At 48.5% G+C, this 17,010-nt stretch overlaps 1 protein-coding gene across 4 annotated transcripts; it reads right to left on the reverse strand.

Annotated features, from left to right (window-relative positions):
- Positions 1 to 1,177: 1,177 nt before the first annotated feature.
- Positions 1,178 to 14,192, reverse strand: ELP6 (elongator acetyltransferase complex subunit 6). 4 transcript variants are annotated; one of them, XM_033864840.2, is made up of 7 exons: positions 13,148 to 13,520; positions 11,411 to 11,489; positions 10,336 to 10,406; positions 7,514 to 7,632; positions 5,914 to 6,115; positions 4,193 to 4,339; positions 1,178 to 2,690 (listed from the first exon to the last, which is right to left on the reverse strand). In XM_033864840.2, the coding sequence occupies exons 1-7, from the start codon at positions 13,199 to 13,201 to the stop codon at positions 2,562 to 2,564; spliced, it is 801 nt and encodes a 266-aa protein (XP_033720731.1). In that variant the 5' UTR covers positions 13,202 to 13,520; the 3' UTR covers positions 1,178 to 2,561. The 4 variants fall into 4 exon arrangements, with proteins under 4 accessions (XP_033720731.1, XP_073667200.1, XP_073667202.1 ...); XM_073811099.1 differs by lacking the exons at positions 5,914 to 6,115; positions 7,514 to 7,632 and having other exon boundaries at positions 13,148 to 13,661; XM_073811101.1 differs by lacking the exons at positions 1,178 to 2,690; positions 5,914 to 6,115 and having other exon boundaries at positions 4,199 to 4,339; positions 13,148 to 14,180.
- Between the last annotated feature and the right edge of the window lie 2,818 nt (positions 14,193 to 17,010).

Raw genomic sequence — 17,010 nt, forward strand, 5'->3', positions numbered from 1 at the left:
CAGAAAATCTACAAACAACAAATGCTGGAGAGAGTATGGAGAAAAGGGAACCCTCTTGCACTGTTGGTGGAAATGTAAGTTGATATAGCCACTATGGAGAACAGTATGGAGGTTCCTTAAAAGACTAAAAATAGAATTACCATATGACCCAGCAATCCCACTACTGGGCACATACCCAGAGAATACCATAATTCAAAAAGACACATGTAGGGACTTCCCTGGTGGTGCAGTGGTTAAGAATCCGCCTGCCAATGGAGGGGACATGGGTTCAAGCCCTGGTCCGAGAAGATCCCACATGCCGCGGAGCAACTAAGCCCATGCGCCATAACTACTGAGCCTGCGCTCTAGAGCCCGAGAGCCACAACTACTGAGCCTGTGTGCCGCAACTACTGAAGCCCACGTGCCTAGAGACCATGCTCCGTAACAAAGAGAAGCCACCACAATGAGAAGCCCACGTACCGCAGCAAAGAGTAGCCCCCGCTCGTCGCAACTAGGGAAAGCCTCCGTGCAGCAACGAAGACCCAACACAGCCAAAAAGTAATTAAAAAAAAAAGAAAAAAAAGAAAATAAAACAGAATATTTCAAAGAATAAAAAATAAGGTTGACACCAGATTTTAACTGATAAATAATTAAGGGTGAGGAATGGACTCTATACATATGGGAAAACAGAGAAAATCATATCCTAGTCATTAACTCAATGTTGGTGGAAGAAACTTATAGAGCACTGATAACTGGCGCCATCATCCTGAAGAACAACTTGATGATATGGGAGGGTCAGTCCATGCTTTCATTCAGAAATTCCACTTCAGGGAGTAGGCTCTAAAAATGTTATCATTCCTCACCGTTGTAGGCCTCCTCCCTGCTTTATTTAGAGCACTTATCATGGTCTAACTCTATGTCTCTTAATTCTCAATTCTGTTGACTGTCTCTGTCTCCTCTACTAGAACATCAGCTCTTCAAGGGCAGGGACCTATTTTGTCACTGTCATACCCTCAGAAGGTGCTCAGTATTTGTTGAATGAATGAATGTTCTAAAGAAACAAATACTTACCCCCATCCCCAAACAGGTATAGATGTAAAATTCATAACAGCATAATTTATAATTATAAAAATCAGAACCCGACATGCCCAGAGAATACCTCAGCAAATTAGAATATGACACCAAAAAATGCCAAGTAGCCATTAAACATTAAAAATTTAATGAAAACATTTATAAATCAAGTGAAGAAATATAATAGCATATCATGCAAAAAATGTTTTGTGGTGCCTTACCCATTCAGAACTGCAGCTCATGGGAAGCTGTATAAATACCAACGTATTAATAAAAGAATCACTGGATTCTTTCATGACTACTTTCTTTTAAGTTACACTCAATTTTAAAATATTCTATCAAGTCTGCAGTATTTTGAGAAGAAAAGCAGCTACTGTTTCAATGGGAAAACTAACACAATAAGTAGTAAGACTTGAGGAGCGGGGTGATAAATTGTTCCCTTTTGCAAAGACTAAAAAATGTTTAAAAAAAGTTAAAATTCAACAATGGATATGAAACTTCCTTAGTCCCTGCAAAGCAGTGTTATTTTCCCATTTTATTTATTTTTAAAATCAGATTCTTTGCGGTATAATGTACATACAATAAAATGTACCCATTCTAAGAGAATACTCAGAGGTGACCTTGACTGAAGGGCTGAGTGTGGCAAGTGGCATCTACAGGATGCTGGGGAAGAGCTCACCTCCTTCAGTCTTCACAGGTGAGGGAGGCACTGGCTCTTCCCCAAGGTCCTAGCCTACCTGGCAGCAAGAACATTCCTTCCCCCCTCACCAAGGCCATGCACACCTGTGCCCTACATGGGGCCTTGTGTGGCCAAGGCCAGGGTGCCGGGCCCGCGATGGCTTGATCTCCTTAGCATATGGGCCAGGTGCTCAGCTACAACAGAAACAAGGAGAGCCAACTTGTGAGCTGGGCAGGAGCCTGCCTCTGGTTTCCATGAGGGTCAGTCAGCAAGCGTGGACTTCAGTCAGGCCTCCGTTACTAGCGGCAGGCTCTACAGCTTTGAGCATGCTTCCAAACCTCTCGAAGCCTATTTCCTGACTGGACTGAAGAAGAAAATACTTTTTCAGGATGAAGGTGAAAATTAAATGAGACAATCCACAGGAAGCCATGAGGTGGGAACTCACTTTGTGCCGGCCACGAATATCCTGGTTGTCACTTTGGACACCTGCCATCCAGGACTGCCTCCACACCCATCCTGGCTCTGAAAGGCACCACAACCAAAAATGGGCAGTAGGGGCTAAAGCGTGTTTACGAGGAAGGCTCCAGAGGACCCATTTCACCCAGTTCAACATGCAGCATCTCAGCTGAGGCAGGGCTGCAGCTTCTTCATGTGTTTTCTAAACAGGGCCCAGGGGAACAAAGGCAAACCATCACAGCACCATTCCACCATCCCTGGGTCACAGTGGAACTGCCAGTCCACAACAAAGGTGTAAAGATCCATTTCTGCTCAGTTGCTTTATCTTTCACAACTAAAAATAGTCCAAGGTAGCTTCAGCTGCCCCTAAATCAGGTCACAGAACAGCAGGAGACATTCCTTTGGCAAAAAAGGACACATTCTTGTCCTGTATCTTGTACTGGTAAGTGAGGCTCCGATCTCGCTGGGCTGTGGGCTCTGATGGTCTCCTCCACAGGATCCTCAGCTAAGTGACAAAGAGAAGAGTGAAAGAGGAAAGGCATCCCCAAATACCTGCTCCATTGTGAACCCTTCCTGCCTCATCGGTGACCTTCAATTGAGGTCATGCACCATGCAGTAATGGGACCGACTTCCAAAACAAAGCTTATTACCAGACACCTAAAAATAAATGTTTCCCCTCCATTACAATAGTAATATTTGCTCATTACAGAAAACATGAGAGACAAGGAAAAGTAAAAGGTAGAAAAAAAACCATCCAGAGAGGAACCATTAAAATATTTTTGTGCATTTCCCTTTGGTCTTTTCTGTGTGCACGGTTTTGTACTTTTTGGCTAGATGAATTTTGAAAATCAACACAACAGAATGTGTACACTCAATTCCGAGGCTCAGGAAGACTGGACATTTGTCTCTAGTGACTAGAAAGCTCTGGGGGGCTGACTGGCTTCAGAGCCATAAGCTGCCGGCAGAAGCTTCTCCTCAGGCTATGCCTGGGGCGCGCCACCAGCACAGCATCTCTGGGCCTGTGCTTTGTTTTCGACACCGACTCTGAACGACTCTGGGCCAAAATGCCCACCCACCCTTAAAGGGTCAAAAGTGGTCAACATGAAGTTAACCTGGAAGAGGTGGTAAAGGCTTTGGGGTGATCCCAAAAGAGAAGTTTCAGAAGGCAGAGAACCACGGCAGCCCCTGGGCATGGGGAGAACCTGACCTCCCTCCCAGGGCAGGACTCAGCTTCTACCTAAGTACTCCAAACATGCCAGGCAGAGGCAGCAGTGGGGACGGCAACGCCAGCCAGGGGAATGGCCTCCCCAAGTCTCTATTTTATTATATTTTTATTAAAAAAATTTTTTTTTGGCTGCATTGGGTCTTCATTGTTGCAAGCAGGCTTTCTCTAGTTGCAGCGAGCGGGGCTACTCTAGTTGCAGTGCGCGGGCTTCTCATTGCGGTGGCTTCTCTTATTGCGGAGCACGGGCTCTAGGTGCGCAGGCTTCAGTAGTTCTGGCACATGGGCTCAGTAGTTGTGGCTCGCGGGCTCTATAGAGCGCAGGCTCAGTAGTTGTGGCACACGGGCTTAGTTGCTCCGCGGCCTGTGGGATCTTCCCGGACCAGGGCTCAAACCCATGTCCCCTGCATTGGCAGGCAGATTCTTAACCACTGCGCCACCAGGGAAGTCCCAAGTCTCTATTTTAAAAGGAACGGTGTTGGCCTGAATATACAAAGCCTGCTGTGGTCCTGCAGAGGAATTCCGCTGTTTACGGCCTTCCCCTGTAGACAGCCATCTTCTCTTCAGGAGCTCCCCTTTGGCTGCAAATGGACTACCATGGAAAACCTGCCTTGGTGCATGGAGCCAAACTGGGGCGGACTCTGACCCGCATTCACAAACTTCTGAGGCTTCCCTTCCACCTGAGGGCAAGACCCAACCAGACCACCCCACAGCCGGACACTATCCCACGGGCAGCCTAGACTCGGGAAGCGAGCAGCTCCCAGTGAGCCCCAGTCCCTGCGCACCTGCCCATGCACGTCCTTGCAGAAGCCGGTGGCCAGGCCTTCAGCCCGCAGTATCAGGTGGCTCTGGTGACCGAGGCCATTCAGCAGGATGTCATTCTCCTCGTCCTCGGCATCTCCACTGTCGTGCACAAGGGCCACTACATTTCCCTGCAACAGAGACCATGATGGAGACCGATGGGAAGGGACGCCAGGACCAGGGTGTGCTGGGCTCTCAGAGCCTCCACTGCCCTGCATCCCTCTCACAGATCAGCCTCCCAGCTGTAGCATCCGCTTTGTGGGAAGCACCCGTGCCTGGACTCCAGGACCATAACTGCAATCATCTGCTGGATAGTCTCACCAGCACATCCAACCTGTACTTCCAGCTCAATTCATCCACAAGCGAGGAATAGTGTCCAATTGTTAAAAAGAATAAAGCAGATCTGTGTGTTCTGTTTTGGGGCAATGGAGAGCAAAACGTACTGTGTGTTAGTAAAGGAAAAGAAGTACCAAACCGTGCGAATGGTAGGTTACCAATAATGTGAAGAAAAATGCAGGGAAACAAGTGTACATACAAACGTGTTCGTGACTGCATAGACTCTCTGGAAGGATATACAACGGAGGAAAAGAGACAGTTATTTTTGGCTAAAATAGCCTTTATACTGTTTATATCTTCCTTTTTTCTTTACTGAACTATTCCCAAGTTTTACTTTTTCAACTAAAAGAAGTATTTTTACAAAAAGAGGTTGGTAGTGGGCCACAGAGCAGGCTGAGCTGCAGCAGCTGACTCTGACTGCTTCACTCTCTCCACAAGCCCCAGTGAACTGTGTCCTCCAAGCCCCATACATTTCCTCCTCCTTCCCTTCTCTCCCCATCACCCTGGCACCTGGCCCTGTGACTGTAGCCAGGACGGCCTCAGAAGGTCCCCTGACCCCAGCTTCCAGGCAGAACCTTACAGGCAGGAGGTGAGCAACATGCACTGCTGGATCCACACACCCCTGGCCAATCCATTTACCCCCTCCCCACTGCTCTGCACCCAGCCTGGCCCTGTGGGCCACACGCTGAGCTGCCGTGCTACAAGCTTCCCCTCACTTAACTCCTGAAGTCTGGTTCCTGGGAGATGGGCACCACAGCTGTTCCTATTTTGTTAAAATCTCTAGTATGGCAGAATTTCTATTTTTGCCTCACCACTTGACAATGAAGGTTACACCCTATCCCTGTATTGCACCTCACAATTTTCATATTGGTTTTTTGGGGTTTTTTTTGGCTGCACCTTGCAGCATGCAGGATCTTAGTTCCCCGACCAGGGATCGAACCCGTGCCCCTGCAGTGGAAGCACAGAGTTTTAACCACTGGACCGCCAGGGAGGTCCCTTCACCTCACAATTTTTTTTTTTCACCTCACAATTTTTAAAGCAGTTTTACACCCATTATCTCAGCCAACCTTCAAAACACACTCAGAGCGATATGACAGCGCGTGGCAGAGCGGGGACAGCCTCAGTACCGCAAATGACCAGCCCCGTTAAAGACAGTGCCGGGCACCCTTTTAGTTTTCAGGGCCTTATTTTTCATCAGTGGCAGGTAGTGGAGAGCAAGGTGCGTTGACTGAAAGGTTCCTGGGCCTGCCAGGGTAAAGCCAAAGCCCCAAGGAATTAAACAGAAAAGATCACTGCATGCAAGTGAGGCCTGGGCCTGTCGGCCCGTACGGGTCACAGGCAGGAGCGCAGGGAGCAGGCCCGTGATTACCTTCCATTCCCAGCACACGGTGGCCCTGCAGTAGTGGATGAAGTCCAGCACCGCCACTGCCCCCACACCCAGGCTTAGCAGCACACTGAGGTCGTCCACCAGCAGCACCGGGCACCTCCAGGCAGCCTCCCCACTGTCCACGGGCTTCAGGGCCTCCTGTACAAACTCATACAGCGGCTGCAGATTCCCAGAGTTGGCCTCCCTGGGACACAGGGCAAAAGTTACCAGAGAGCTCACGTGCTCTACAAGTGTTTATGAGACTGCGCAGCACCGCAGGAAAGGGTTAGGGGGAGGGAAGGAACTGGATTCCAGTCCTTGGCACCAAGGGGCTCACGATCTGGCTGGAAAGAAAAGGCACGCATGCACACGTGAGTACATTTACTTCAGTTCAAATATTCCCTGAGGCCTACTAGGTACAAAGCACTGTGCTAAAAACTGGCGGACACAGAAATAAACAGCCCCCGAGGCTCATACAGCCTCTCAATCCAAGAGCATAAGGCATCTGAAAGACTCATTGAGACTGGGCAGGAGAGGCCTTCCCGGGAGGTCACAATTGGCTATGAAAGTTAAGCAACGGTTCAGGTGTCCTGGGGGTTAGGGCAGCAGTCTAAGGGCTACCGGTGTGCTCGTGTGCGTACCAGGTCCAACCTGTTTCTCACACACATGGCCCTGCTACCTCCATCTCCCCAGTGACTACAGCAGTTGTCTCCCAGCAATAGCTCGGGGCCCGGGGCCCAGGCACTAGCCCTACTGCCCCACACTCCAGGGCTGAGCCCCACTGACAGCAGGGACAACAGTGCCCTACAACCTGGGCTCAGGTGTAAACCAGGCCCACGCATTCAGACAAAGACACCCGGGTTCAGAGATGCGAAGGGCTGTGCCCCAGGCCACACACACAGAGTCAGGACACGTGGCCTTCTGACTCCACACTGAGCCCGGCCACTATGGAAGGCTGAGTCTGAGGGAGGGCAGAGCGGGGAGAGGTCCCGTACAGACTCCCTGGGGTGCAGGAAGCGCAGCAGCCAGGTGAGGCATCTGCTACATCTGGGACTGATGCTCATGAAAGACAAGAAGCAGGAACACCAACCTGCAGGCAACAAACTTTTTCTTAAAGGGCCAACAGTAAATATTTTAGGCTTGTGGGTCATACGGTCCCTGTCTCAACTCTCACCTCTGATGCTGTAGTGCCAGACAGCCAGGGACAATACGCGAACAAACAAGTGTGGCTATTCCAACAAAACTTTATTTACCAAACCAGGTAGCTGGCCCATGGCCCGTAGTTTGCTGACCCCGTATCAAGCCAAGAACAGAACAGAGGTGTGTGCTAGGGCTCTGAGCCAGGGTTGGAAAAACCAGCAAAGCACACTGTTCTGCCACATGTCCAGCAAATAAGGCTTTCTATCGCTTCAGGGACAGCCACACACCCTCTGCCCCACGGTCAGAGCCAAGGACCTTCCGATAATGCTGTGACACCAGGGAGGTATCTGACTCCTGAAGCCAGCTCTGCCCTCCCATACACTGAGGAGAAGGAATCACACAGCAACCCTGGGCTGGGCCTACCTGCCAGGTGTGCTCTGGGCTGGGTCGTGGGCTGACTGACCTGAGGAACTGCAGGGGGTGTGGCTCCTCCTGAGGCCGAAAGAAGACGTCCACGGCAGACTTGAGACCCTCGAGGAACACGAGCTGCCCGCATTCCCGCGCTGTGGTCAGGCTGACACCCTACACCCGACGGAGAGGCGAGTGAGTTCCTGCACCTTGCGCGGGACCCATCAGAGAGGCTAGACTCCAGCTCACGAGAGGGCTCCAGACACGTTCTGAACCCTGCAGACGTGTGCCTGTCCACCCTCCGGAGGAGCCCATGTCTTGCACCCCTGGGTGTTCCCAACACACGATCCCTGTTCTGCTTTCAGATGTGCATTTACATTTACCTGTCACATTTTTTTTTTAATTTACTTTCTTTTGCTTATATATTTATTTTTATGATTACCCAGTACTGGTTTTTAATTTATAATAGTAATATAAAGTTTCTTTTTTAAAGGCATGTAGTTACAAAATTTTAAAAACAGTAAGTGGGGGGGTGGTGGTGGGATGAATTGGAAGATTGGGATTGACATGTATACACTAATATGTATAAAATAGATAACTTGGGCTTCCCTGGTGGCGCACTGGTTGGGAGTCCGCCTGCCGATGCAGGGGACATGGGTTCGTGCCCCGGTCTGGGAAGATCCCACATGCCGCGGAGCGGCTGGGCCTGTGAGCCATGGCCGCTGAGCCTGCGTGTCCGGGGCCTGTGCTCCGCAGTGTGAGAGGCCAAAACAGTGAGAGGCCCACGTACCACAAAAAAAAACAAACAAACAAACAAAAAAAAACAGGGGGTGCAGGCTGTGGTTGGTCAACCCCTGCTCTAGACCAGCACTTCTTAAATATAGGTCTTCATGAAACACGCAATTAAGAATCTCTTGAGATACCTGATTAAAATGCAGACCCCTGAGCCCCACTCCAGATCTCCAGAACCAGAAGCCTTGGGGGCAGGGCCCAAGAATGTGCATTTCAACAAACACCCAGACATGGTGACACCATCTAAATGTGCAACCCACCGTTCTGTCTGTGCAGAAACAGGTAACATGGAACTCCTCAGACTCCTCATGCCCCTAGACCAGGCCTCAATCACTCATTCATACACCAGAGTTCACTATATGTAACACCATTAGCAACAGTAGCCACCCTGGCAGAGAGAAGGATTCCTGATCATCACCTTTGCTCTCACTCATTACCATTCGCCTGATGTAAGAACAATAATACACCAAGAGGATTGAAGCTCACGCTCTAGTACTTTGCACACCCAGTGCTGTGCATGTCATTCCTGCCGTGTTGATGATTCCAAGGTAACAGAAAAAGCAGCCAAAGTGGATATGAGAATACACAACTTTCTCATCTATAAAAACTGATGTTAGGGCCACAGACATGCCTCACAGACCTGGAATGCAATACATGTTCGTGACATGACAGTGCTCCCTGAGCTCATGATCTGACCTCTGACACAGGAACTTCTCCCTTCCCTGCAAAGGATGAGAAAGAGCTTACCCTTCTCTCACTCTCTCATTGTTTTCTCCCCATCAGAGAAGAGGCAGTGATGTGGCCCAATAGTATGATGGGCACTTCAAAGATCACTGCTGATGGGTGGCCTGGTTCTCTCCCTCTCTGAGGCTGACCTAATCAAAACAAACAGCAAAAACACACTACAAAAAAAAAAAAAAAAAAAAACACACTACAAGGGACTTCCCTGGTGGCGCGGTGGTTAAGAATCTGCCTGCCAATGCAGGGGACACAGGTTCGAGCCCTGGTCCGGGAAGATCCCACGTGCCGCAGAGCAACTAAGCCCGTGCACCACAACTACTGAGCCTGCGTGCCACAACTACTGAAACCCGCGCACCTAGAGCCCATGCTCTGCAACAAAAAGAAGCCACCGCAATGAGAAGCCCGCGCACTGCAACGAAGAGTAGCACTTGCTCGCCGCAACTAGAGAAAGCCCGCGCACAGCAACAAAAACCCAACGCAGCCAAAAAATAAATTAAATTAAAAAAAAATCCTAGCAGGACTTTAAAAAAACAAACAAACAAAATAACACACTACAATAACAACCCAGTAAATTCACCAGGTCACAGGTCACAAGTAATGGGCCAAGCCAGGTCAGGAGGTTCATCAGCCTCTGGGCCATCTTATTCTTGCTTGGCTGCATCTAATGAGATGAGGGGCAAACCAAGATGAGGTAAGGGGCACATGATAAAAGCGCCTGCCTCTCCCCACATTTGGGTCCTAAGCCCTAGACTTAGGGAGACACAGTGGGAGGCACTCAACTTGGCAGCAGACCAAGCTGTGATCTCTCTCACTCACTAGGAACAAGATTAAAGCTCACACCGAGAAGGAGAAAACCTTAACTGGTCCAGACTCAACAAAGAAGGGTTTGATTAATTAACAACAGATCTGGGACTTGCCTCGTGGGGCAGTGGATAAAACTCCGTGCTCCCAATGCAGGGGGCCCGGGTTCGATCCCTGGTCAGGGAACTAGATCCCACATGCTTGCCGCAACTAAGAGTTCACATGCCGCAACTAAGGAGCCCGCCTGCCGAAACTAAGACCCAGTGCAACCAAATAAATAAATAAATATTTTAAAAAAACACACACCAGATCTGGTTCTACAAACTTTATAAATTAACAAAACACGTAGAGATGCTGCCTTAGCCCTTCAGAGAAGGGGTTCAGGATTCCATGATTTCCTTATTCCCTCCCTTGCTAAATTCTCCACAACCCAAACAGGGAAGCCCAGCCTCCACAACCCAAATAGGGAAGCCCAGCACACTCACACATGCCTGGCACACACACTCACTCAGGGATCCCATCATGGAGTTCTAAAATATTTACCAGCTTCTGTCCCACGATATTGTAGTGACTGAAGGACTGGATGAGTGCCACAAAGCAGACTTTACAATTAGCTGGAAAATAAAATAAAATAAACTGATTTTTAATAAAGTCTCTACTTACAATCAGTCTCGTATACGTCATACCTCTGGAAACAAAAGCAATGAGGCAGATCTAGAGAACCGAGGCCTTGCAACCTGACATACCCAATTTGATTCTAAGATGTACTTTTTTTCGTATTTAATAATTATACCTTATTTCATTGATTCTGAGATGTACTTCCTCTGTGAGAGGTATTACTAGGAATCTTAATTTGTTCCACTGAAAATAAATAGTGGTTTTTAAAAAATTATATTTTTCTAATTGCTTGTTGGTGTACAGAAATACAATGGATTTTTTAAACTAGTCTTATACCTAAGAGGAGACAAGGGGAGCACAAAGAAGCTCTAGCTACCTTATGAACATAATTAATTCTAATAATTTATCTGTAGATTCTCTTGGTCTTTATAAGCTGACAATAACATCATCTGGAAAGGAAGATAACTTTCAAAGCTGTAAATTATTACAATTAAGAGTGCCAAAGGTCTACCGTGTTTCCTGGCCTGGCTCAGCGGGGACTCAAGGAGAATCAATAAGTCTTTTTTTCATTTGGCTGTTTTCTTCTTCTAATCAATTTCTGTGTGTGAATTGCAGTGGCCATGCTGTTTTCTTCCCTGTGTTCTTTAGGAAGCATCTACTGCCAGGGCAAAGTGTTAATGGGTCAAGTGCCTAGAGACTTCAAAATAGACAAGGACCAAGGAGGAACTAAATGAGAAGACCACACAAGGACCTCAGGGAGGCAGTGCCTATACAGGACGTGGAGAAGTGGAAGGCGGGACTGGATACAGGGAGCACATGCCACTCTCTGGCAGAGTAGGAGATGGAACCAGATGGTCCAGTAATCAGTTACCTGATAAACAGACATCTGGCTGCCTGAACACCAAAGCCCTGGCTAGTTAATACGATTCCTATTGCTTCCTGAATCAGCCTTTTTTTTTTTTTTTTTTTGCCTTGGGTTTTCTTTTTCTACAGTCCATACCTTTGAGATAGAAGGAGAGAAAGTGGTGCACAAGGAAACTGCCATCTGTCTTGGCATCACAGAGTAGAGTCAGTTTCCCCTAAAAGTTAAGAAGAACACAAAAAGATGAATTAGACTCCCAGGAAAGAGGTCAGCTGAGTGTCAAAATCTAGTCGGTTGTATCCACCCCTAAATTTCTACACCTGGAGACTCTGCGTGCGTGCGTGCGTGCGTGCGTGCGTGTGTGTGTATTTAACCACAAAAAGAAGAAAATAAGTCAAAATTATGGAAAAACCAATAATTAAAATGATTGGTATTAAGTCACTCATTATGGGCAAGCATATCTCAACCTCATAATTCCCAAGGCAATAAAGAACAGAATCCCTTCTCTTCCTCAACAGTCTTGGAGAGAATTAAATCCTGAACAAAGGAAGCTTTTATCATGGAATCCAACAAAAATCACTGACTGCCAAGATTTTAAGGGGTCTTCTAAATAGTCATCTGATCCAGCTTCCTCCCTATTTCTAATCCAGCTTCCAATTCTGTCCCCTAAGTAGGGGAGAGTGAAGAAGTAGTTGTTGACAGAGGCTTCCAGTATCAAAGTCCTCCTCCCAAAGGCCCTGGAAAGTGCTTCAGGCAGAGCTTTGATCATGGAAAGCCCTGGAAAGACCTCTAACAATGGTCTCCGCAGGGCCTGGCTGCCCTGCTCCAGCCACCCCTAGTTCCTTCTCAGTGACAGGGAAGGTCGTCTCTGTGCTGTTGTGATTTTTTTCACTTATAAACTATGAAAGATCACACTAGCAGAACCTGAGGGTTAACCCTAGCGCCATCTGTCATTTCCTGGTGCCCACTTCTATCCTCCATTCCCTGCGGCCCTGGGCTTGGACTTCGGAGGTGCTAGTAGTAACTGGCAAGGTAACCAGCGCCATCTGGAGGCTTGGGCAGAGAAGAACTGCTGGGCAATTAAGATGCACAAGTATCCATTGAATACTATTTGCCAGGCATTAGGGAGTCATAAAAAGGCTTTACACACTTGGTGCCTTGTCTTTCTGGAAGAGCTTACCATTTCATCAGAAAGACAACAGCTATGAAATAAGTCAGGTATACTCCTAGGGGAGGTAACCCTTGGGCGAAAGCGTGGAAATTTTCGAAATGCCCTAGAGTGTGAGAAGGAGGGAGAAGAAAACAAGAGTAGCGAGCCTGTGGTGCCAAAGGTGGACTCCTACAATCCAACGTTGGCTGAGGGCAGCTTCAAAAAGCACTATTCGAGAACACGAGGAGGAAGAGGAGCAGCAGCATTCACTGCGATCTGCCGAGCGCTCCCGAGCCAGAGGGAGGCTCAGGGTGGTTAAGAAGCTGGTCCCACGTGATGGGTGGAGAGTCGAACTCTCCTCTCCTCTCCTCTCCTCTCCTCTCCTCTCAGGCAGCCTCTTTTGGGGCGCCGGAACTCCCACCACACTGAACACGCAAAGGGCTCGCCCAGTACACGTCTGTGAACTTAAGCCAATCCAAACGTTGGACATGCTTCCTATGGACTTTCAAGGGCACGCACGACCTTTGAGAAGGCGCCAGATGCCCACCTCCCACAAGCCCAAATGTCCAGGCCAGCCCCGGGCGGGCCCTCTTTGGACTACAACTCCCAGGCGCCCCGGGGTCCCCGGACGTCGCGTTATTTCTCACGGGTCCGCGTGCGCTTCCCGTACGGCCTTCCGCCACGCTCCCAGGACGCGCCCCCTTCCCGACCGTGCAATCTCTTACCTGCTCCGCCTGGTCAGGGGTGGTGTTAAGAAGGTTATTGAGTTCCGGGAACATTCCGAGCAACGGGAACGAGCACCCTAAACGAGAAGATGGGGCTGCCGCGGAGACAGCGGAAGCTGAAGAGCAAAACCCATGCCACAAAACCGCGCGGAAGGAGCGCACATGCGCAACGCCGCTTCTAGGCGCCGGCCGCAGCCAATCGGGCGGGCGCCTTGACCCGGGCCGCACCCGGCGCACGCGCGGAGATGCGCATCCGGTCGGGGGACCGGGGCGCTGGGAGGTGCGGCTCCTTACCTGCGGGTCCCCAGCAGGGGCTTCCCCCCACCGAGGCCCCAGGAGACCGGTTTCTTCCTCCTTACCTTGACCGCTCTCTCTCCCCGGCCTGGGGCCTCCGGACAGTACGGCCTGTCGAGCTCCTGCGGCGTGCCCAACACTGCTAGAAGCTCGAGCTGCATCGGCGACCCAGACTGGCGAAGATGCCCTCCCTCGCGCAGAGCAGAAAACAAACATAATGAACACGGAATGATATATTGAAACGTTTGTGGAAAAATGAAAAAGCAGGATAAGGCAGTAACGATGGAGTGGGGTTAGGTTTCGGAATTAAAGAGGTTGTCAACGTAGGGTCACTAACTAAGTGTGGTTGAAACACGCTGTGCAAGCTCCTCCTCGGGGCTTTTGCACTGTTTCCCCTTCCTCTACTGCTCTTTTCCTAGATACTCAACCGTTCAAAAAATCCCCCACTTCTTTCAGATCTTTGCTCAGATGTCACTTTATCACCGAGGAGTTTCGTAAGCATCCTATTTAAATCGCAACAGCCCCTTCCCCAGCACCTCTTATCGTTTCCTTTTTTTTTTTTCCATACCATTTATATCTAGTACACCATGTAGTTTTCTTCTAGCCCAATCAACCTCACATCCCCAGGGATAAACGTGTAATTCGAAGAAGTCAAGTTTATTTGATCATTACAGTGAGGGAGATAGCAAACAAGTGGAGCCCACGGCCTACCAACAAGCACAGGAGAAAGTTGTGTGAGGACCTGGGTTCAGGGGAAATTTAAATGAAGCAGTGTTTTGATGGGTTCGCATCAGAGCACAGCTGTCTAAAGAAAAAGTCAAAATGTGGCCTGTACTGCAAAGTAGCCCAGGGTTTCCATGGAAATGAGAAGATTAAGATAGATGTGGGGCTTCCCTGGTGGCGCAGTGGTTGAGAATCCGCCTTCCAATGTAGGGGACACGGGTTCGAGCCCTGGTCCAGGAAGGTCCCACATGCCTCGGAGCAACTAAGCCCGTGCACCACAACTACTGAGCCTGCGCTTTAGGGCCTGCGAGCCACAACTACTGAAGCCCGTGCGCCTAGAGCTCGTGCTCCGCAACAAGAGAAACCACTGCAATGAGAAGCTCGTGCATGGCAACGAAGACCCAACGCAGCCAAAAATAAAATATAAATAAATAAATTTATTTTTTAGAAAAAGATGTGGAATGTAGTCACTTATCTGAAGCTCTGCATCTAGGTTGGAAATGGAGGCCCCTGTCTCTATGTGTCAAAATCACTTAGATCCTCCAGCCAAGAGTGGATGTTTCATGATTACTGCTATGTGAGAAAGAGGAAAGCAGGCAGGGGCATCCAGGGGCTGCCCTGACACTCAAAGCTAGGTCTCCATGTTTTCCTGTCGAGTGTGAACAGTTTCACAAAACAACATCAGCCTCATTGTGATGAATAAAGACAAAACTACACAACTCCGTCATAATGTTGACCACAGAACATGAACATTGTCTAAGACAAAACCGAAATATCCCCTTTCCCAGAAAATGAGTGCCGCTTCATACCAATAATACAGCCACACGTGAGTTAGACCACCCTATATATACTAAGACATATTAACATGGCGAACCATAGAATTTAATCCTATTGCTCAGCCATAAAAAGAATGAAATAATGCCATTGGTAGGAACATAGACAAACATAGAGATGACCATACAAAGTAAAATAAGAAAAAGAAAAATATCATATGATATCACTTATAGGTAGAAGTGAAAAATTGATGCAAATGAACTAATTTATAAAACAGAAGCAGAATCACACAAGGAGTAAAACTTAGGGTTACCAAACGGAAAAAGCGCAGTGAGAGGATTAAATAAGGAGGTTAGGATTAACATACACACTAATACATACAAAACAGATAAGCAAAGATGACCTACTGTACACCAGAGGGAGCTCTACTCAACACTCAGTAATAACCTACATAAAAAGAGAATCCGAAAAATAACAGATACATGAATATATACAACTGAATCACATTGCCATAGACCTACAACAACATGACAATTGTAAATCAACTATATGTCAACAGAAAATAAAAATTATTTAAAAAAAAAAAGAAAGAAATGCCTATTCTATTCCAATCAGAGCTCGGCGACTGGGGCTGGTGTCACATCCCTAAAGCTTGAACAGACTTGGGTCAAAAGGCTGGACTGTCCTGGGGCTGAGGGAGCTGGGAAGGATGTGGTAGCAAAGCAGCCCCCGTTGGACTTGTAGTGACAGGTCCCCTCTGGATGGACCACAGCCTCTGGATTCTGGTGGGCCCTCCTACACCTCAACCAAGCCTAGTGCACCCAAAGAATGATGGACCTCTGGGCTGGAAGAACTTTGAAATGTCACCTGGTCTGCACGTCTCCTGGTGGTGGGGTTCCCACGTGCAGCCTCTTTCTTTAGAGGCGCCCCACCTATATACGACAGCACCCTCAGCACAGCGGTTTCACAGAGATTGGGATTTGTCTGGGGAGGGGGTGGGAGGGTAAGGGGGAATGAGAAAAGGAACACAAGTTCTTGGGTGTTTCTTCTGGCACATTCCACTCTAATTCACAAGCCAGGAACAGGACTAGCCCTAAGGCCCCCGTACCTTAGTAACCAGAGTTGGGCAGGAGGAAATGCTGCTGCCTTGTGGCGGTTTCCCATAACAACAACTTTAACCCCGCTGCTTATGGGCACTTAATATTCACAAAGCCTGCAGGGCTGTAAATGACACCTGCCTCCAAGAAAGATCCTCGGGGAGGTAATCAAAAGAATTCAAGACAGGGCGGACCTTCAAGCAGTCAATTTCAACAGGGAAACTGTACTCACACCGTTTAAAACAAAACCACATGCGGGCTTCCCTGGTGGTGCAGTGGTTGAGAGTCCGCCTGCCGGTACAAGGGGCACGGATTCGTGCCCCGCTCCGGGATGATCCCACATGCCGCGGAGCGGCTGGGCCCGTGAGCCATGGCCGCTGAGCCTGCGTGTCCGGAGCCTGTGCTCTGCAACGGGAGAGGCCACAACAGTGAGAGGCCTGCGTATCACACACACACACACACACACAAAACATTACACCAAGTGGGAGATAGCCGACATACTCAATATGTCCAAGTCAAGCGCTGAAAATCATGTGCACCAGCTTGGTTATGTTCATCACTTTGATGTTTTGGTTCCACATAAGTCAAGTGAAAAAAACCTTCTTGACCGTACTTCCACATGTGATTCTCTGCTTAAAGGTAATAAAAACGTTCCATTTTTAAAACAAATTGTGATGGGTGATGAAAAGTGGATACTGTACAATCGTGTGGAATGGAAGAGATCGTGGGGCAAGCAAAATGAACCACCACCAACACACCAAAGGTCGGTCTTTATCCAAAGAAGGTGATGCTGTGTATGTGGTGGGATGCAAGGGAGTCCTCTATTATGAGCTCCTTCCAGAAAACCAAACGATTAATTCCAACAAGCACTGCTCCCAGTTAGACCAACTGAAAGCAGCACTTGATGAAAAGCATCCGGAATTAGTCAACAGAAAACGCATAATCTTCCATCAGGATAACACAAGACCGCATGTT

Source organism: Tursiops truncatus, chromosome 10, assembly GCF_011762595.2.
Source record: "Tursiops truncatus isolate mTurTru1 chromosome 10, mTurTru1.mat.Y, whole genome shotgun sequence".
Classification (NCBI taxonomy): domain Eukaryota; kingdom Metazoa; phylum Chordata; class Mammalia; order Artiodactyla; family Delphinidae; genus Tursiops; species Tursiops truncatus.

What these genes read in the sequence shown, in the direction of transcription:
- ELP6 (XM_073811099.1), bottom strand. Translation starts at nt 13,657, where the DNA reads ATGTTTGTTTTCTGCTCTGCGCGAGGGAGGGCATCTTCGCCAGTCTGG. An exon ending in ATATCGTGGGACAGAAGCTG is followed by an intron (nt 4,340 to 10,335) that starts GTAAATATTTTA and finishes TCTCTGTTGCAG; the next exon opens with GGAAATGTAGTGGCCCTTGT. An exon ending in GCAAGGACGTGCATGGGCAG is followed by an intron (nt 2,691 to 4,192) that starts GTGCGCAGGGAC and finishes TTTGTCACTTAG; the next exon opens with CTGAGGATCCTGTGGAGGAG.